Genomic DNA, 21,161 nt, shown 5'->3' with positions numbered 1-21,161 from the left:
ACGAGAGATGCTATGAGAAATAAGCGATTGTTGATGGTAGAGGGAGGTAGAGAGAACTCTATATTACTAAAGGTGAGAAATGCCTCTCTGAGATTACTTTGATAATAAAGTGAATGGGGACTGAGGATGGGACAAGGGTGTGGGGGAAGATTGTCTCAGGTCGATGAAGCAGCAAGTGTGAGCGTCCTGGGCTGGTAGGGAAAGCCCACAGGGCTGCATTAGGATGATGGCGGGAGAGGAGGGCGGAGGGGTCATCATTACCTTAGTATGAAAGTTAGCTTTTGTTTCAAAGTACAATGGATACTTTGAAGGTTATTAATCAAGGGATTAGGACTGTAAAAACACTACTCCTCTGGCTATAGTGTGAAGAATGCCAGTGGGGGTGACACAGCAAGACCAGTTAGGAGGATTAGGACTGGTTTGTGGCAGCATTGTCTGTAGTGCGGATGCCAAACAGGCACTTGTGCTCATTTATAAAAATACAGAGTTCTGGCCAGGCGCAGTGGCTCATGCCTGTAATCACAGGGAAAGGTGAAGCCAGCTGGACTTCCTGGGTGGAGTGGGGACTTGGAGAACTTTTCTGTGTTACAAAAGGATTGTAAAATACACCAATCAGGGCTCTGTAGCTAGCTAGAGGTTTGTAAAACGTACCAATCAGCACTCTGTGAAAACACACCAATCAGTGCTCTGTAGCTAGCTAGAGGTTTGTAAAATGGACCAATCAGTGCTCTGTAAAATGGACCAATCAGCACTCTGGAAAATGGACCAATTCACAGGACATGGGCAAGGACAAATAAGGGAATGAAAGCCGACCACCCCTGGACCACCCCCCCAACAGCCGCCGGCACCGGCAGGTGCTGGTGATGCAGTGTCCCTCTGGGTTGCCGAGGCTTTGTTCTTTCGCTCTTCACAAGCTCTTTTCGCTGCTCGCTCTTTGGGTCTGTGCCATATTTAAAAGCTCTAACTCTTGCTGTGCCATCTGTAAGAGCTGTAACGCTCAGCGCAAGGGTCTGTGGCTCCATTCTCCGAGTCAGGGAGACCAGGAACCCACCGGACACGAGCAGTTTGGGAACCCTGGGAGGCCGAGGCAGGTGGATCACCTGAGATCAGGAGTTCTGAGACCAGCCTGACCAATACGGTGAAACCCCGTCTCTACTGAAAGTACAAAAATTAGTGGGGTGTCGTCGTGTGTGCGCCTAGTCCCAGCTACTTGGGAGAGACAGGAGAATTGCTTGAACCCAGGAGGCAGAGGTCATAGTGAGGGAGATTGCGCCATTGCACTCCAGTCTGGGAAACAGGGAGACTCCGTCCCCCCCAAAAAAGAGTTCTTAGGACGGCAGAAAGTAACCACCAAGGCTTGGTGGCTCATGCTTGTAATCCTAGCATTATGCGAGGCAGAGGTAGAAGAATCACTTGAAGCCAGGAGCTCAAGACCATTCTGGGCAACATATCAAGAATCCATCTCTACAAAGTATTAAAAAATGAGCTTGACGTGGTGGCTCATGCCAGTAGTACAAGTTGCTCAGGAAGCTGAGGAGGGAGGATCCCTTGAGGACAGGTGTTGGAGGCTGCAATCAGCTATGATCATGCCACCGCCCTCCAGCCTGGGCGACAGAGTGAGACTCTTTTTTAAAAAAAAAAAAAAAAAGAAAAAGAGGCCAGGCGAGGTGGCTCACGCCTGTAATCTCGGCACTTTGGGAGGATAAGGTGGCCGGATCACCTGAGGCCAGGAGTTTCAGACCAGTCTGGCCAACATGGCGACTCTCTGTCTCTACTGAAAAATACAAAAATTAGCCAGGCATGGTGGCATGCGCCTGTAATCCCAGCTACTCCGGAGGCTGAGGCAGGAGAATCCGTTGAACCCTGTAGACGAAGGTTGCAGTGAGCCAAGATGGCCACTGCACTCCAGCCTGGGCAACACACACACACACCCAAAAGGAAAAGAAATGTATATTCTAAGTAATAATTGTACTGAATTGTTATAGAAATTTACGTATTTTTTGACTCCGAGACAGGGTCTCACTCTGTTGTTTAAGCAGCAGAGTTGTACAGTTACATAACCATGGCTCACTTGACCTCCTGGGCTCATACAAACCTCTCACCTCCAGTTTCGTGAGTACTTGGGACTACAGGCACATGGCACGACAGCTAATTTTTTTTTTTTTTGAAGTGACAGGCGTCTTGATATGTTGCCCAGGCTGGTCTTGAACTCCTGGACTCTAGCGCTATTCCTACCTCAGCATCCCAAAGTGCTGGGATTACAGGTGTGAGCCTTTGCGCCCAGCCTTTACTCTTGGTAACAAGTAGATGCTTTACTGAGACTGTTCACATACACCCCTTTGTGAAACAGAGTCCAGTAAATATCGTGCTTATAAATGCTGTACACCTTGTCTCCTACAGATGCACCTGAAGGAAAGAGTGTCATGTGAGGAATTTGAAAAGCATTAATAGTCCCCTAGAGATTCAAATTTATAATCCACAACTTTTATAAAGAACCAGAAAGTTCTATGGATAATACATTTAATTAAATCTTTTCGGCTGGGCGCGGTGGCTCAAGCCTGTAATCCCAGCACTTTGGGAGGCCGAGGCGGGTGGATCACGAGGTCAGGAGATCGAGACCATCCTGGCTAACATGGTGAAACCCCGTCTCTACTAAAAATACAAAAAACTAGCCGGGCGTGGTGGCGGGCGCCTGTAGTCCCAGCTACTCGGAGGCTGAGGCAGGAGAATGGCGTAAACCCGGGAGGCGGAGCTTGCAGTGAGCCGAGATCGCGCCACTGCACTCCAGCCTGGGTGACACAGCTAGACTCCGTCTCAAAAAAAAAAAAAAAAAAAAAAAAAAAAAAAAAAAATCTTTTCCAGAAACACATTTTGTATAGTGTTCACTTATTTCCCTGCCATTAGAAAGTTATTCTTCTTCATCTTAACAGCAGAGAATGCCATGGAGTTGTAGTGATTGACTGAGGCATATTCTTTAGAACTCATTACATATTTCTGATTTTAATTGGGAGAATCTGCCTTTTCCTAGATTCATAATGCTAGGACACGCAAAAGAGAGGGAGTAGAAAAAGAAGAGTGGAGAGAGTCTGATGACTTATTTTTTACATACTTCGGATGTTCACTTTTTTAATTTTTAAAATTGTGATAACATTTATGTAACATAAACGTTATTATTTTAACAATCTTTAGGTGTACAATTCAGTGACTTTTAAGTATCTTCACAGTGTTGTGCAACCATCCCCCCATTCATATCCAGAATTTTTTCATAATCTCAGACAGAAACTCTGTACCCATTAAGCAATAACTTCCCACTCCCCATGTACCCACCAGCCCCTGGTAGCCTCTCTTATACTTTCTGCCTATGAATTTGCCGGTTCATTCTATGTGCTTCTTATATGGTGGCATGAGCCTGTAATCCCAGCTACTCTGGAGGCTGAGGCATCACACAATGTTTGTTCTTTTGTGTCTGGCTTTTTTCACTTAGCATAATGTTTTCTAGGTTCATCCATGTTGTAACGGGTCAGAGTTTTATTCCTTTTGAAAGCTGAATATTCCATTGTATGTATATCTTTCCATTAGTTGATGGACATTCAGATTGTTTCTACCTTTTGGCTACTGTGAATAATGCTGCTATGAACACTGGTGTACAAATATCTGAGTCCCTGCTTTCAATTTCCGTGGGTATATTACTTAGAAGTGTAACACTTGTCCATGTAAATTCTAAAAAGAAAGAAAGGAAAGATGCATAGCCTTAAATATTACAATTTCAGACCAATTCAGAGCTGGTCTTACAAGGCCATGGAGGTAGAATGAGGGCTGCTAAAAAAGTATTCCAAGTATTCTAAAATATAGCTGCCCTTCTACTGTCTCAAGGTGTCGGAAAGTTTCATTTTGATGACAGCTGGTTATTTGGAAAGGTCCCAAAATGGGAGCTAATATCTAAGAAATGAACCCTCCCCAGTATCACCAATAAAAGGTTGTGAGGTTCTTCATTTTCATAGTTTCAGTGTTTTCCCTTTAATGGATTGATTAGAGTGCCCTCATGTGTCTGCATTATATTATGGAGGTTTTGAAAAAGATACAATACTGGAATCATCCTAGAATTCTTCTTCATTCAGAAAAATAATTTTTTTTGAAAGGATATACTAGAATCATAGAACTAGGGAGAAAATTTAAATATCTTTTTGAAAAAACAAACATTGCCTGCATGCAATTCTGCGTGCATGCCTACTCTAGGCACAATGAAAAAATAACTTTTTTATGGCTGGATGCGGTTACTCACGCTCGTAACCTCAGCACTTTGGGAGGCCGAGGCGGTGAATTGCTTGAGGCCAGGAATTTTTTTTTTTCTTTTTTTAAGACGGAATCTCTCTCTGTTGCCCAGGCTGGAGTGCAGTGGCGCCATGTCGGCTCACTGCAAGCTCCGCCTCCCTGGTTCACGCCATTCTCCTGCCTCAGCCTCCCGAGTAGCTGGTACTACAAGCGCCCGCCACCACGCCCAGCTAATTTTTTGTATTTTTAGTAGAGATGGGGTTTCACTGTGTTAATCAGGATGGTCTCGATTTACCGACCTGGTGATCCGCCCGCCACGGCCTCTGAAAGTGCTGGGATTACAAGCATGAGCCACTGCACCCTGCCAAGCTCAGGAGTTTGAGACAAGTCGGACAACATGGCAAAACCCCGTTTCTAGAAAAAATTAGCCAGGCGGGTGGTGTGGTCTGTGGTCCCAGTCACATGGGAGGCTGAGGTGGGAGGATTGCTTGAGTCCAGGAAGGGGAGGCTGCAGTGAGCTGAGACTGAGATTATGCCAATGCATTCCAGCCTGGGCAGCAGAGCCAGACCCTGTCTCAAAAGTAAATAAATACCTAACTAACAGTATTTTAAAAGAGTAATCTAAATCACACATACAAAAGAGTTTCTAAGATGTACAGCTACAATGTAAATTTTAAAAACCACACCCCTCCTAGTGAGAAAGAGTATATTATCAGTATCTTAGAAGCCCTGGATGCCCTTCATAAATTGCATCATCCAAGCTTACCCTCAGAGAAAACATTAAACTGAATTTAGTGTTTGTTTCCTCCTGCTTCTCTTTATAGTTTTACTAGTCACGTTTGTTTCCCTAAACAGTATTTTTAGGTGAGGGGTTCCTATTTTTCCCCCAAATTGAATAAATTGCATCAGTTGAATCCTATGGTATGTATTCTGTGACTTGATGCTTCTACTTTTAGAAGAAAGAAGGCCGGACGCAGTGGCTCATGCCCTTAATCCCAGCACTGGGAGGCTGAAGTGAGCGGATCACGAGGTCAGGAGATGGAGACTATCCTGGCCAACATGGTGAAACCCCGTCTCTACTAAAAATACAAAAATTAGCTGGGCATGGTGGTGCGCGCCTGTAGTCCCAGGTACTCTGGAGTCTGAGGCAGGAGAATTGCTTGAACCTGGAAGGCGGATATTGCAATGACCTGAGATAGCGCCACTGTGCTCCAGCCTGGCGACAGAGTGAGACTCCGTCTCAAAAAAATAATAATAAAAAAATTTTTTAAAATTCCATTCATTTACTTTCAAGTCTTTATAGTATTCTATTTTATGACTATACTTTAGGTAGACAGTTGAATTGTTTCTAGTTATTATGAATAAACACGTTATAATATTATTGAAACTGTTGCCTTGTGCTCATTGCCAACAGTTTTTATGAGTTACACATAAGGCATAGAATAGCTGAGTCTTTTTTTTTTTTTTTGTCTTGAGACGGAGTTTCGCTCTTGTTGCCCAGGCTGGACTGCAATAGCGCAATCTGGGTTCACTGCAACCTCCACCTCCCAGATTCAATCAATTATCCTGCCTCAGCCTCCCAAGTAGCTGGGATTACAGGCATGTACCACCACCCCTGGCTAATTTTGTATTTTTAGTAGAGATGGGGTTTCTCCATGTTGGTCAGGCTGGTCTTGAACTCCCAACCTCAGGTGACCTGCCCACCTCGGCCTCTCAAAGTGTTGAGATTACAGGCGTGAGCCACCGCGCCCGGCCAGAATAGCTGAGTCTTAAGGTGTACACATACTGAATCTTTCTAGGTGATGCCAATCAGTTTTCTAAAGTGAAAGAGAGCAATCTATAAGATTTCCCTTTTCTCCATATCCTTGCGAGCACTTAAGTTGTCAGACTTTCACATTTTGGTTAATCTAATAGAGTAAAATGTTATCTGTGTTTAACTTTGCATTTCTATGACTATTCTTGAAGTCGGGTATCTTCATATGTTTACCTTTATTTAATCTTCTATGAAATGCCCTTTTTTTGTTTGTTTGTTTTGTTTTGAGATGGTGTATAGCTCTGTTGCTAAGGCTGGAGTGCATTGGCAAGATCTTGGCTCACTGCAACCTCCGCTTCCCAGGTTCAAGCGATTCTCCTGCCTCAGCCTCCAGAGTAGCTGGGATTACAGGCGCCTGCCAACACACCTAGCTAGTTTTTGTATTTTTAGTAGAGAGGGTTTCGCCATGCTGGCCAGGCTGCTCTCAAACTCCTAACCTCAAGCCATCCACCCACCTCGGCCTCCCAAAGTGCTGAGATTACAGGCGTGAGGCACTGCTCCTGGCCCATCCATGTCTTTTGTCATTTTTTCTGTTGAATTATGTATTTTTAAAATAGCAAGGTATAGCATTAGTACAGAAGGGTGCATAAAAAATAAATGGGGTTGGGCACGGTGGCTCTTGCCTGTAATCCCAGCACTTTGGGAGGCTGAAGAGGGTGGATAGTTTGAGGTCAGGAGTTTGAGACCAGCCTGCCCAAAATGGCGAAACTCTATTTCTGCAAAAATTGCAAAAATTAGCCTGGCATGGTGGCTTGTGCCTGTGTTCCCAGCTACACGGTCCCAGCTACCCAGGAGGCTGAGGTGGGAGGATCGCTGGAGCCGGGAAGTCAAGGCTACAGTGAGTCATGATTGCATCACTGGACTCCAACCTGGGTGACAGAGCAAGACCATCTCAATAATAATAACATAATTGTACCCTTTTAAAGAGTAATTTTAATTCAGGCCGGGCGTGGTGGCTCATGCCTGTAATCCCAGCACTTTGGGAGGCTGAGGCAGGTGGATCACGAGGTCAGGAGTTCAATACCAGCCTGGCCAAGAGAGTGAAACCCCATCTCTACTAAAAATACAAAAAAATTAGCTGGGCATGGTGGTGGGCGCCTGTAATCCCAGCTACTGGGGAGGCTGAGGCAGAGAATTGCTTGAACCCAGGAGATAGAGGTTGCAGTGAGCCGAGATTGTGCCACTGCACTGCACTCCAGCCTGGCGACAGAGTGAGACTTCTCAAAAAAAAAATATTTTAATTCAAACAGCTATGTAACCACCAACCAGGTTAAAAAAAAAAAAGGAATGTGTCAACACTCTAGAAGCATTCCATTTTCCCCTGCCTTATTACAATTCCCTTCTATACTCAGAGGTCATTGCTACTCAGACTTTTTGTTAATTATAATTACTTCTGCATTTTCTTTATAATTTTGTCACCTGGAAATTCTCCTGAACAATATATTTTAGTATTGCCTGCTTTTGAATGTTTCAAAAATGAATTCACACAGTAAATAAGTTTTTGTCTTTGGTTTCTTATACTTATCATCATGTTTGTGAGATTCACATTGTTTCATATGACTGTAGTTTGTAAATTTGTGTTGCTTTATAGTATCCCATTGTTGATTGTTAGTGTTATTGCTGTCTAGTACAACACAATTCACTGAAGTGTCCTACTGTTGATGGACACTTGGGCTGTTTCCAGCTTTTTGTTATAGCTAAGAACATTCTTGTAATGTCTCTGGATACACTTAAGCAAGATTTTCTCTAGGGTAGGTACTACTTTCCAAAGCTAGGTGTTCCAGTTTACATTCTTACCAGCAGTATATCAGAATTCCCAGTAGCCTACAAACACTTGCTACTGTCAGAGTTCCTACATTTTTTGTTTGTTTTAAGATGGAGTTTCGCTATTGTTGCCCAGACTGGAGTACAATGGCGTGATCTTGGCTCACTGCAGCCTCCGCCTCCGGGTTCAAGCAATTCTCCTGCCTCAGCCTCCCAAGTAGCTGGGATTACAGGCTTGCGACACAAGTGGTTAGTATTTTTTAGTAGAGACGGGGCTTCACCATGTTGGTTAGGCTGGTCTCGAACTCCTGACTTCAAGTGATCCACCTGTCTTGGCCTCCCAAAGTGCCGGGATTACTGGGGTGAGCCAATGTGCCCAGCCGTATTTTTTTTTTTTTTTGAGATGGAGTCTTACTCTGTGGCCTAGGTTGCTGGACTGCAGTGGCACAATCTCCACTCACTGTAACCTGTAACTTCCGCCTCCCCGGTTCAAGCAGTTCTCCTGCCTCCGCCTTCCCAGTAGCTGGGATCACAGGCACTTGTCACCACTCTTGGCTAGTTTTATTTATTTATTTATTTATTTATTTATTTATTTATTTATTGAGACGGAGTCTCGCTCTGTAGCCCAGGCTGGAGCACAGCTGCGCGATCTCGGCCCACTGCAACCTCCGCCTCCCGCCTCCCAGGTTCACACCATTCTCCTGCCTCAGCCTCTGGAGTAGCTGGGACTACAGTCCCCCGCCACCATGCCTGGCTAATTTTTTGTTTGTATTTTTAGTAGAGACAGGGTTTCACCGTGTTAGCCAGGATGGTCTGGATCTCCTGACCTCGTGATCCGCCTGCCTCGGCCTCCCAAAGTGCTGGGATTACAGCCATGAGCCACCGTGCCCGGCCGTTTTTTTTTTTTTTTTTTTTTTTTTTTTTTGTATTTTTAGTGGAGCCGGGGTCTCGTCTGTTGGCCAGGCTTGTTTCAAACTCCTGACCTCAAGTCGGGAATCAGGAGGTCAGGTGATCCGCCTGCCTCATCCTTCCAAAATGCTGGGATTACAGGCGTGAGCCACCACCACACCTGGCCAGAGTTCCTAATTTTTGCCAATCTAGTGGGTGGAGCTTAAAAACCAATCAATTGAAACTAATCATGGTTTTAATGCATTTCCCTGATTTGTAATGCGCTTGCTCACCTTACATGTTTGTTGACTCTCTGGATTTTGTCATTTCCAAAGCACCTGTTCAATAATTTTATCCATTTTTCGATTGGGTTGTCTGTTTAGATCTTATATATTCTAGATAATTGTCTTTGTCAATCATATGTGTAACAAATTTCTCCCACTCTGTGGCTTTTTTCTCTCTTATGATGTATTTTTTTTTCCACTTTTCAGTCGTAAGATGATATCACTTTTAAGTTCAGTCATATACTTGGCATTTTGGGTTCATCATGGAGTTAGTTCATCATGGAGTTTTGAAGGTCAGATTATTTTTGTCCTAACCCAGTCAAATCAATTGCTTCTCGTTAGTTCTTTTTCTATCATATATTCCCACCCATAGGTCCTGCAGATATTCTAGAACGTTATTTCCTACAAGTTCTGGGTTTCCTGTCCGCATTCCGGTGTGTGGCTGGAAGGATCGCTCCATGACCACGGACGCTGACGGCGCCTCTTCCGGCTTACCTCAGGGGCGGGTATGGCGGACCTGTTCTTTTATCAGAAAGATCTATATTTTGCTAATAAAGGAACGTTTTGTGTCCAATAAGGTTTTCGTCATTACGCCTGAAAACTCCACCTTAAGCTTATTTCGCCTGTGAATATTTAAGGGAAAAAAAAAACACCCCGGCAACCAACTGCCAGGCGACGGAGGCTAAGCTGCTCCTCCCCATTGAGGCCAGCACCCGCCTTTTCCCGAAGTCGCAACACGCAGGCGCGCCTGGCTCGCACGCCACGAACGGAAGTGCGCCTGCGTCAGGAGACGCCCCGCCCAGCCCCTGCTCGACTATAAAGTGTCGAGCTTCTCCTCGCGAGAGACTTCGTGCTCATGCTCGCTGCAGGGGTCGGAGGTCAGGGCGAGCGTCTCGCGGGCCGTAGGAGGAAGATGGCGGTGGAGTCGCGCGTTACCCAGGAGGAAATTAAGAAGGAGCCAGAGAAGCCAATCGATCGCGAGAAGGTGAAGGTCCCCTCCGCTTTGGGGTCCGGGAAGAGATTGGGGGTGGGCCCGGCAGGGTGCAGAGGCGCGGCCTGTGTGCGGGAGGAGACGGTGTTTTTGGTATCCGGGCGGCTCGGAGGCCGCAACGCCTCGGGAAGAGAGGTGAGGTCGGGGCTCGCAGCTGGTGTCTTTAACTTCTGCCGTTCCGTTTTTCTCTCTCCCTCAGACATGCCCACTGTTGCTGCGGGTCTTCACCACCAATAACGGCCGCCACCACCGAATGGACGAGTTCTCCCGGGGAAATGTACCGTCCAGCGAGTTGCAGATCTACACTTGGTGAGGAGGGCGGGGTCGGGCTGGGACCCGGGCCGGGAACCTGGAACAACAGTTAATTGCCTTTGCCAGTGTAGAGTTATTCTCCTTGATTTAAATTTCATTCCTCCACTTGGGGCCTTCAGGCTCAACTTTCGGGAAGTTAGAAGTTTTTGTTGTTAGGTGAAAGGAGATTTGCCTTTATTGTAACGCTTTTGTGATTAATGTTGCAACTTTTGGGCGGTTAAGAATGCACAGACCCAAGATTGCTAGCACTGTTATGGCTGCTAGGTACAAAAGTGATAGGTAGATGATTAAGTTGTAGTCTCCGCCGTAAAGGGACTCATGGTCAAATAAATTGCACTAGGACAGCATGGTAAGGGAGAGTGATGCTGTCGAGTGGTGTTTGTTATTCTCAAAGAGCATTTCCACGTAATATTTATTAAGCCTTAGGTACCAAGGCACCAAAAGTGAAAAATAAGCTACCAAAACCCGAGTTATTATCTAAGGGTTAATGGAAGACCTTTTGGTGTGTGTTTAGTGAAGATGGTTCCTGAGTGTTCATCTCTTGGTGTATCTCCCTACAAACTACTGCCGGCTTGTCTTTTTTTTTTTTTTTTTTTTGAGACGGAGTCTCTCTCTGCCGCCCAGGCTGGAGTGCAGTGGCGCCCATCTCGGCTCACTGCAACCTCTGTCTCCCGGGTTCAAGGGATTCTCATGCCTCAGCCTCCCCAGTAGTTGGGATTACAGGCGCACACCACCACACCTGGCTAAGTTTTGTATTTTTAGTAGAGACAGGGTTTCACCATGTTGGCCAGGCTGGTCTTGAACTCCTGACCTCAAGTGATCTGCCCGCCTCGGCCTCCCGGTGTAGGATGACAGGCGTGAGCCAGCGTGCATGGTCATTAACTGTTTTTAAGTGTATAATTTGGTGGCATTAATAGCATTCAAACTGTTGTGCAACCACTATTTCTACAAGTTTTTATCCCTCCCTCCAACAGAAACCCTGTACGCCATCCTGCCTGGTTTTAATTTTTAAAGAGATGGAGTCTTGCACTGTTTTCCAAGCTGGATTTGAGCTCCCTGGCTCAACCAGCTGGGACTGCAGGCACACACCACCATGCCCAGTGTGCTGGTAACCTTTTAAGGACACACCGTGCCTGTTACAAAATAATTTCCCATTCCTCCCCCGCCCCATCCCCTGGTAGCTTCTAATGTATTGTCTGTCTATATATGAATTTGTCTATTCTGGATATTTCATTTCAGTGAACTCGTTACAGTGTTGGTCATTTTGTGACTGGCTTATTTCATGGTGTTTTCGGGGTTGATGTTGTAGCATCCATTCAGCCTTGTCAAGACTGAATAATATTTCATTGTATGTGTGCATCCCATATGTACTCATCTATTGATGGACACTTGGATTGTTTCACCTTTTTTGCCATTGGGAATAATGCTGCTGTGAACATTGGCATACAAATGTGTTTGTGTCCCTGCTTTCAGTTATTTTGGGTATGTACCTAGGAGTGGATTACTGGGTCATATGTTAATTTTGTTTAAGTTTTGAGGAACCATCAAACGTTTTCACAGCAGTTGCACTATTTTATATTCCCCAGAATGTGTATAATTTAAAACTGTTTAAGCCCTGTACACTAGAGCTAATCCCTTGAATATTGGGACCTTACTTACCTTATTTGGAAGTGCTTGTTAAATTTATGTAGTAGTATGATACTTGTATTTAAGCATCACTCAAGGGTAAGTGTTCCAGGAAGTTTGATTTAGCTTATATGGAAGAACTGTTGAATAATGACTTCATGAAAATATCTTTTCAGAAATTGAAGTGTATGTTTTTTCCAACAAATAAGAGTTCCTATTTGCTGGGTGCTGTGTGTGCTTAGATCCTGAGGGTATAAAGTCAAGAAGGTACTGCTCCTCCCCGTAGTCCTTTTATCAGGGAAAGCGGATGAATAGAGTGATTTTTAGGGTTAAGATGGCAGGGTGAGGTTGTTCCACAGACCACCTCCTCTGAATCAAGAAAAAAAAAATTGGCCGGGCGCGGTGGCTCAAGCCTGTAATCCCAGCACTTAGGGAGGCCGAGACGGGCGGATCACGAGGTCAGGAGATCGAGACCATCCTGGCTAACACGATGAAACCCCGTCTCTACTAAAAATACAAAAAACTAGCCGGGCGAGGTGGCGGGCGCCTGTAGTCCCAGCTACTCCGGAGGCTGAGGCAGGAGAATGGCGTGAACCCGTGAGGCGGAGCTTGCAGTGAGCTGAGATCCGGCCACTGCACTCCAGCCCGGGCAACAGAGCAAGACTCCGTCTCAAAAAAAAAAAAAAAAAAAAAAAAAAGAAAAAAAATTACAAAAAAAATCCTGTCCTGAACTACCTGTCCATAAATTGCAACCAAACAAAGAAGGAACAACCTTAAGTGATACCTCAAAATGGTGGCCAAAGAAGAGATTCTGAAAGACTGTATGATTAGTAATGGGGGTAACGCAAAGGCCTGCCCTCACTCCCAGAAATATTAATGGGGGAAAATTACTTAACTTATGCTGGAAATTCTCAATAGAAGTAGACTGTGAGGTTAAAGTAGGCAGCCCCAAGACAAGCTATGGAAAAAGGAGTGGGATTCTAGAGGAGCCCAGTGGAGGCAGGCTGTGCCCGCCAAAGTCATGGCTCAGCCAGAAAAACAGAATTGGGAGAGATGTGTTAAGAGATTTATTTCTGCTGGGCATGGTGGCTCACACCTGTAATCCCAGCACTTTGGGAGGCAGAGGTGGGCAGATCATGAGGTCAGGAGTTGGAGACCAGCCTGGCCAACATGGCAAAACCCTGTCTCTACTGAAAATACAAAAATTAGCCAAGTGTGGTGGCAGGCGCCTGTAATCCCAACTATGTGGGAGGCTGAGGCAGGAGAATTGCTTGAATCCAGGTGGCAGAGGTTGCAGTGAGCCGAGATCGGTGCCACTGCCTCTAGCCTGGGCGACAGAGCGAGACTCCATCCCCCCCCCCCCCAAAAAAAAAGAGCTTTATTGCAAAGAATTGGCCTATGTGATTGTGGGGGCTGTCTAGGCACTTAATTGTCAAATCTGTAGGGCAGGTTCTCAGGAAGGAAAGGCTGCTTTTAGGGCCTTTCAAATAATAGAATCAGGCCTACCCAGATTATATAGGATAGACCCTTGAATTTAAGGTCAGTTGGTTGTTGACTTTAATCACATCAATAAAGTATCTCACAGCAATACCTAGGTTAGTGTTTGGTTGAGTATCTGGGGGCTGTAGCTTCGTCAAGCTGACACAAGTACTGAACCCCACCCTGTCCTCAAGCTCCTGACTAGTGATGAAAAAGCAACACTTGGCACTCCAATTGTTGGTCTGGAAAGTTAGTCCTTAGAAGGTGGGAAGCTTGTGTAGGTTTCACACTGTCAGAACTGATAAAAGGTGTGATATAAATCCCCCAAACTCATTAAGAGCAAGACAATATTGAAAATATTTATAGAAGGAAAAAATTCTTTCTGGTATATATCATCATAAGTATGTACTCTGTATCAGAATATAGATTGAGCATTGCAAGTCCAAAATCTGAAATGCTGCAAAATCTGAAACTTTGAGAGCTGACATGACACCGGTGGAAAATTGCACACATAAGTTCTTGACACAAACTTCTTTTTTTTGAGAGAGTCTTGCTCTGTCGCCCAGGCTGGAGTGCAGTGGCGCAATCTTGGCTCACTGCAACTTCTGCCTCCCAGGTTCAAGTGATTCTCCTGCCTCAGCCTCCTGAGTAGCTAGGATTACAGGCGTGCACCAAACTTCCTTTCATGCACGAAATTACTTAAAATGATGTATAAAATTATATTCTGGCTGTGTATAAGGTATGTTTGAAACATAAATGAGTTTCTTATTTAAACTGGGGTCACAACCCCAAGATACCTTACATATCTGCAGAAATTCTAAAATCTGAAAAAAGCCAAAGCACTTCTAGTCCCATGTATTTTGGGTAAGGGATACTCAACCTGTAATTGATACAGAATAACATCAAAATATCAGGTTAAAAAAAAAAAAAAACTCACCTCTGAGACAGATAAACCAGTGTGACCTCAGGTTTTTTTGTTTTTGTTTTTGAGACAGTCTCACTCTGTTGCCCAGGCTGGAGTACAGTGGCACAATCTTGGCTCACTGCAGCCTCTGCCTCCCAGGTCAGGCGATTCTCTTGCCTCAGCCTCTCGAGTAGCTGGGATTATAGGCTACAGATGTGTGCCACCACGCCTGGCTAATTTTTGTAATTTTAGTAGAAACGGGGTTTCACCATGTTGGCCAGCCTGGTCTCAAACTTGAGCTCCTGGCCTCAGGTGATCCACCCGCCTTGGCCTCCCAAAGTGCTGGGATGACAGGCATGAGCCACCGCACCTGTCAAAAAAATGTATACTAGGTTATTTCTAAGATGCTTATATTTTAAAATATTTTTTCAGGTTGTGTCTTATTAGCTCAGGGGACTATATGAAAGTTGCATTCAAATCAATATTTGCAGGGTAAGAAACTTTATTGTGACAAGAGCCTGTGCTTCATCCTAAGAAAATTTTGTATATTTCATTGGCTCTAGGACTGTTATCTGTTGTAAAACTTAAGATTCCATCTGGCCGGGCGCGGTGGCTCAAGCCTGTAATCCCAGCACTTTGGGAGGCCGAGATGGGCGGATCACGAGGTCAGGAGATCGAGACCATCCTGGCTAACACGGTGAAACCCCGTCTCTACTAAAACCACAAAAAACTAGCCGGGCGAAGTGGCGGGCGCCTGTAGTCCCCGCTACTCGGGAGGCTGAGGCAGGAGAATGGCGTAAACCCGGGAGGCGGAGCTTGCAGTGAGCTGAGATCCGGCCACTGCACTCCAGCCCGGGCGACAGAGCAAGACTCCGTCTCCAAAAAAAAAAAAAAAAAAAAGATTCCATCTAAGAAAGAAGAAATACATCTGGCTGGGCACAGTGGCTCATGCTTGTAATCATCCCAGCACTTTGGGAGTCTGAGGTGGGTGGATCACTTGAAGTCAGGAGTTCGAGACCAGCATGGCCAACATGGTGAAACCCTGTCTCTACTAAAAATACAAAAATTACCTGGGTGTGGTGGCGGGCACCTGTCATCCCAGCTACTCAGGAGGCTGAGGCAGGAGAATTGCTTGAACCTGGGAGGCGAAGTTGCAGTGAGCCAAGGTCATGCCACGGCACTGCAGCCTGGGTGACAGAGTGAGACTCTCAAAAACAAAACATGTCAGTATGAAAATGCTTTCCTAGTACATTGATTCTAAGATACACTCCAATTTCAGAGATGCTAAAATGTGGAAGAGTACATGTCTTAGAACTAATGGAATACATATATTTTGCATATTTGGATTTATTTGGACTAGTTATCCTTAGGTAAATCACTGGGCCATAAGGTGTTGTGTAGCAACAGAAGATGGCTTATGGAATCTCTGAAGTCCCTTTTAGCACTAAGAGTCTAATTAATTGAAATTTCCAGCAGTAAGGCTGGTACACGGAGTTTTTGGAGGCAAATAGTATTTTTAGCAGCTTTAAAAGTAAATTCTAGTATAAGACCCTGGCAGTTTGTAACGTAAGTCACAACTCATATATGTGATTAACGCATTGTCAGTATCCTTTTAATAATATTGCTGAGTAAACAAATGTAAATATGTTTTTAAAAAAATCCAGGATGGATGCAACCTTGAAAGAACTGACAAGCTTAGTAAAAGAAGTCTACCCAGAAGCTAGAAAGAAGGGCACTCACTTCAATTTTGCAATTGTTTTTACTGATGTTAAAAGACCCGGCTATCGGTAAGTAACTTCTCATTTTTAAGTCCTGTAATCTCTTTGTTTTTAGTATGTTTTAACTGATAGAGATCACTCCTTCAGTGAGTCTTCTTAGTGGGAGAATAGGGTTTATACTCAGACCTGGTTTGGCTTAATAAAGTCTGTGTTATAAAGTGATGGAGCAGATCCGGTGCCGGATTCACTTCGTAGCACATGCTGGGATTCACTGGTTTTGATCCATTAACAGTTGATTTTTCTTCTTGCAGAGTTAAGGAGATTGGCAGCACCATGTCTGGCAGAAAGGGGACTGATGATTCCATGACCCTGCAGTCGCAGAAGTTCCAGATAGGAGATTACTTGGACATAGCAATTACCCCTCCAAATCGGGCACCACCTCCTTCAGGGCGCATGAGACCATATTAAATTCTATTTACAATTTCTTGAATTTATTTTTCCGTCAGTTATGTAAAATAAACTTACTCTTTTTCCTCCCCTGATTATTGCCATTAAGCCTTTAAATTCTAAAATTATAATGCATCATCTATTTAGGAATTAGATTCGGATGTGCTATTGTATGATTACTAATAGAAAGTCTGTATGTTTCAAGCCCTTCTGTAAAATATGAAGAAAAGTGCTCTTAGCATTGTGTAAAACTGTACTGTTAAATATATGTGTGTAATCAGCCTGAGTGTGAAAGTTAATGGAGGCCTGGGAACAGGGTTTATACTAAGTAGTGGAGGAGGGTATTGTTAAGCCCAAAGGGGCAGAACAAGAAAGCCACAGGATTGTATGAAATCAAACATGAGTTTGTGGTGTAGACTGCTGTAAGCAGTTGGAAAGGACGTGAGATTGAGCTCAAGTGGCAGCAGAGGCAGTTTGGAATAGTCCGAGCTGAGGCAAGTTGAAGAAGCTGTGTTGGAAGAGATGGCGCTGCCTTGATCAGGGTACCATGACATAAAAGGTTGAAGAACAAGCACCACAATGAGGACTTATATTTTTAACATGTGGGGAATAGGGCATTTTAAAGGCTGGAACCAGTTCAGAGGAAACAAGGGTTTCAGTAGAGGTAGAAAGATTTACCTTGGAGATCTGCAAATGGAGGGAGGCGTGAAGGAAAAATCTTAAAGACCGAGGGAGAAGAGCCAAGGACAAGGTCAGGTTGAGTGAGTAGGAGGTATTCACGCACCCTCTTGTGTGCTAGGTACTGGTGTGCATCTGATTAGAGAGGCAGTAAAGCAATGATGCATGCAGACCAGTGCAGCAAAACGTTTAAATCCTGATTGCAGTAGTGGCTCTGCAACTTTGGATAAATTATTTGAATCTTCATTTTGTAAAATGGAGATAATGGCCTATAGGATTGTCAAGATTGAATATTTTAAAAGAGCTTAGAATAGTGCCTGGCAAATGAGAAAACAATAAATACTGGTTATCGGCTGTAAAGTGGTGTTAAAACTGGAACTCTTCCATGGCACTATTCTCATTTTGAAGTTTATGAAGAGTATGACAGTGTACTGTAAATTCCCTTTAGTTTGTTACAGTAGCCAAGTGAAAATGTATATCCCAAAATTTAAAAAAAAGTACTAGCAGCAATTAAATTGCAGTAGTTTTATCTGGCACATAGAAAAACAGCCATTTAAAATCTAACGATTCTGTGGAATTGGTGTCCCTGTTAGTGGCAGAGACCAACCTGGAGCCTAGATCTGGTGCCTCTTCTGTGCTGTGGTTTACCCCAAACCTTTAGGTTTATTCATTCAGATTAGATAGAGTGGAGCCATAAAGTTAATTTACACCTAGCTTTTTGGAGAATAGCCATGATTAACTTCCTATTCGTGGGGGGAAAAACCCTATGATTTACTATGCAGATGAAGAGGGTAGGAACTAAATAAAGGACTTTGTAAGCCAAAGTGGTTGAGCTGGTTTGTCAAATTCCACCCTTTGCTTGGTTCCAACACGGAATTTTTCCTTTAAAGATTTCAATATTCCATTAAAAGTACAGTTAGAGAATACCTAGTAGAATTTATTGAATATAATGCTAAGAATCAAAAGACTTGTTTACCTCGGGCTTTGGTAGGTAAGTGTGGCTTTAAGTAATAACTGAGCTGTTTCCCCACATATAAAATAGAAATAGTCGTCATGACAGCATCTTGCTTAGTTCTTTAGCGTCTACCCTGGTTGCCTCATTGACTCATAGGTATTTTGGAATTGACGTTTTCCGTCTGGAATATGTGTTACAGTACATGACACTGCCTATGTCTTTTTTTTTCACGGTATACAAAAACTGGGACGGTTATGCCCAGCTGATCATTGACTCAGGTAATGCTTTAGGTATCAGTTTTATGCATATGAGAGGCAGGTGTGAATGGGGGTAGAAAGAAACATAAGACTAGGTTTAAGATTCTCCAAAATTGAACATACTAAATAAAGAGCTGAACTCGATATACCTCTTTCTTGGTCAATTAAACACATTTCAGAGTTGTTTTTGTGAAACTGAGAAGGCAACACTAAATCAAGTTTATAACTATGATTTAAGTGTTTACTTGCGCCAAACAGATGGCTCCCAAGTTATGATAGTTGAACTTCAGATTTTTCAGTTTTGCAATGGAGCATAAGTGATAAGGCATTCACTACGGTCCTCAGCTTATTATGGGGCTACATCCCAATAAACCCACTGTGAACTGAACACATTTTAAGTAGAAAGGGCACTTCTGACAGGATATTTTCAACTCATGATGAGTTTATCCAGACATGACCCCATAAGTAAGGAACACTGATACTGTGCTGAGGAACAACTTTACCAGCATTATCTCATGTAACCACAACTGAGATACAGTGACTATAGTGGCCATTTATAGGTGACAATGAGGCCCAGATGGAGGGGCTACTTTAACAGCTAAAAAATGGGTCATTGGACCTAGGTAGCCAAAAATAGAGGAGTAGTTGAAACATTTCCAGAAATAATGTTCTTTCATATTCAGTTTCTTATAGTCTGGCATCCACCCGCACTACACTGACTATTATTGCTGTGATGTTATCCCCTACAGTTAGCAATTTTTGCCTAGTTATCTAAAGTAGACCTCTTCTATTCAGTTTTTATACAAACTCAAAATGCCTCTCTTAAAAAAAAAATGACATGGTCATAGTTTCCACTTTGAATGTGTTAAGAGCAGCCAGATGTCTGCCTGTTCTGGTTTGTCTTCTCTTACTGAAATATAGGTTGCTTTTGCAAATAACTGATTTCCTGGAGTCTGCAAGGCACAAGCTTGAAGGAAGTTATGTTTATTGTGTTAGAAAGGATTAATCATGGCTAGGCAACTATTCTGTGAAGACAAAATCATGGATTCTCCCCCTTAAGACATCCTTAGGGGAAATAAGCTAAACATAAAAGTAATTTTAATACTAAAAAGTACTTGTAATAAGCAAAAGTCCTTAGCCTGGGAATGTTAATGCAGACTTTATTATAGGAAGGTGTAATGATATCCCTACTTCATAAAACTTGGGAGGAGTCAGTGAAACTAGGGGAGAGCCTAGTGGGCAGTGAATATTTAGTAAAGGTAAGCTATTTTAAAAAGAGGAAAAAGGTATTTCTAGCCTCTTCAATTTGCGCCTTCAGCTGTTTAGAATTTCTTACTCTACCCATGGTACTATGTCAACTCAGTTACAACCAACTCACAAGAAAATTTAACCAGAATTTGGCCAGGTACAGTAGCTCACACCTGTAATCTCAGCACTTTGGGAGGCCGAGGTGGGCAGATGACCTGAGGTCAGGAGTTCAAAACCAGCCTGGGCAACACAGCAAAACCCTGTCTCTACTAAAAATACAAAAATTAGCCAGGCGTGGTGGCAGGCGCCTGTAGTTCCAGCTACTTGGGAGGCTGAGGCAGGAGAATGGCAGGTGAACCCGGGAGGCGGAGCTTGCAGTGAGCCAAGCTAGCACCAATGCACTCCAGCCTGGGCAACAGAACAAGACTCTGTCTCTAAAAAAAAAAAAAAAAAAATTAATGGAATTTGATATTTGATGAAATTAGAGCAATTTAAGAATGAAGTGGGCCAGGTGCGGTGGCTCACGCCTGTAATCCCAGCACTTTGGGAGGTTGAGGTGGCCAGATCACGAGGTCACGAGTTCGAGACCAGCCTGATCAACATGGTGAAACCTAGTCTCTACTAAAAATACAAAAACTAGCCAGATGTGATAGCAGGCGCCTGTAATCCTAGCTACTTGGGAGGCTGACAGGAGAATCGCTTGAACCTGGGAGGCAGAGGTCGCAGTGAGCCAAGATCTCGCTACTGCACTCCAGCCTGGGCGACAGAGGGAGGCGTTAAAAAAAAAAAAATGAAGTGAACCTCCTGAGGGATATTCAAAAATCCTTGAAAATTTTAGATGAGTGCCTTTTTTTTTTTTTTTTTTTTTTTGAAATGGAGTCTTGCTCTGTCGCCCAGGCTGGAGTGCAGTTCGGGATCTCGGCTCACTGCAAGCTCCGCCTCCCAGGTTTACGCCATTCTCCTGCCTCAGCCTCCCGAGTAGCTGGGCCTACAGGCGCTGGCCACCTCGCCCGGCTAGTTTTTTTTGTATTTTTTTAGTAGAGACGGGGTTTCACCGCTTTAGCCAGGATGGTCTCAATCTCCTGACCTCGTGATCCGCCCGTCTGGGCCTCCCAAAGTGCTGGGATTACAGGCTTGAGCCACCGCGCCCGGCCAGATGAGTGCCTATTTTATGCACCAGATGCTGTGAACCTGGCAATACCAAGATTTGACACAGATACGGATCCTTCCTCAAAATCTTACAATCTAGTAAGGAGGAAAAGGTGCAAATATTGATAAAAGGTGGACAGAAAAATGTCACAAGAAAGACTTGCTACTGAAACTGTGGTAGGATAATGGAAAGTTTTCTACAGATGGCATTTAAGCTTGTTCAGCTCCTTCAAGTGGAGTGGGGTCTACACTCCAGTAAAGGGCACAGCACAAACAAGAGGAAATGATGAACTCACAATCAGTAAAGCACTTACCTACTGACCTTTGGCAGGAGTTCCAGATAATTCTAAAGAATTGTAATAAGGCCGGGCGCGGT

At 44.1% G+C, this 21,161-nt stretch overlaps 1 protein-coding gene and 1 non-coding gene across 2 annotated transcripts; one reads left to right on the top strand and one right to left on the bottom strand.

Annotated features, from left to right (window-relative positions):
• Positions 1-9,219: 9,219 nt before the first annotated feature.
• LOC119620134 (small nucleolar RNA SNORD27) lies at positions 9,220-9,291 on the bottom strand. The gene has a single exon (XR_005236598.1). It is a non-coding gene; the product is annotated as a small nucleolar RNA SNORD27 (small nucleolar RNA).
• Positions 9,292-9,453: 162 nt separating this feature from the next.
• Positions 9,454-16,779, top strand: SAP18 (Sin3A associated protein 18). The gene is made up of 4 exons (XM_008021635.3): positions 9,454-10,006; positions 10,212-10,321; positions 15,998-16,120; positions 16,363-16,779. The coding sequence occupies exons 1-4, from the start codon at positions 9,878-9,880 to the stop codon at positions 16,517-16,519; spliced, it is 519 nt and encodes a 172-aa protein (XP_008019826.1). The 5' UTR covers positions 9,454-9,877; the 3' UTR covers positions 16,520-16,779.
• Positions 16,780-21,161: the final 4,382 nt, after the last annotated feature.

The sequence above is a fragment of the Chlorocebus sabaeus genome, chromosome 3, assembly GCF_047675955.1.
Source record: "Chlorocebus sabaeus isolate Y175 chromosome 3, mChlSab1.0.hap1, whole genome shotgun sequence".
NCBI lineage: Eukaryota > Metazoa > Chordata > Mammalia > Primates > Cercopithecidae > Chlorocebus > Chlorocebus sabaeus.
Note: the sequence above shows the minus strand (reverse complement) of the source record. Positions and strands in the feature narration are given on the sequence as shown.

Excerpts from the sequence above, each read along its gene's own strand:
- SAP18 (XM_008021635.3), top strand. The coding sequence starts at position 9,878 with ATGCTCGCTGCAGGGGTCGGAGGTCAGGGCGAGCGTCTCGCGGGCCGT. Across the intron at positions 10,322-15,997 it reads GAGTTGCAGATCTACACTTG|GATGGATGCAACCTTGAAAG; the intron begins GTGAGGAGGGCG and ends AAAAAAATCCAG. Across the intron at positions 16,121-16,362 it reads GTTAAAAGACCCGGCTATCG|AGTTAAGGAGATTGGCAGCA; the intron begins GTAAGTAACTTC and ends TTCTTCTTGCAG.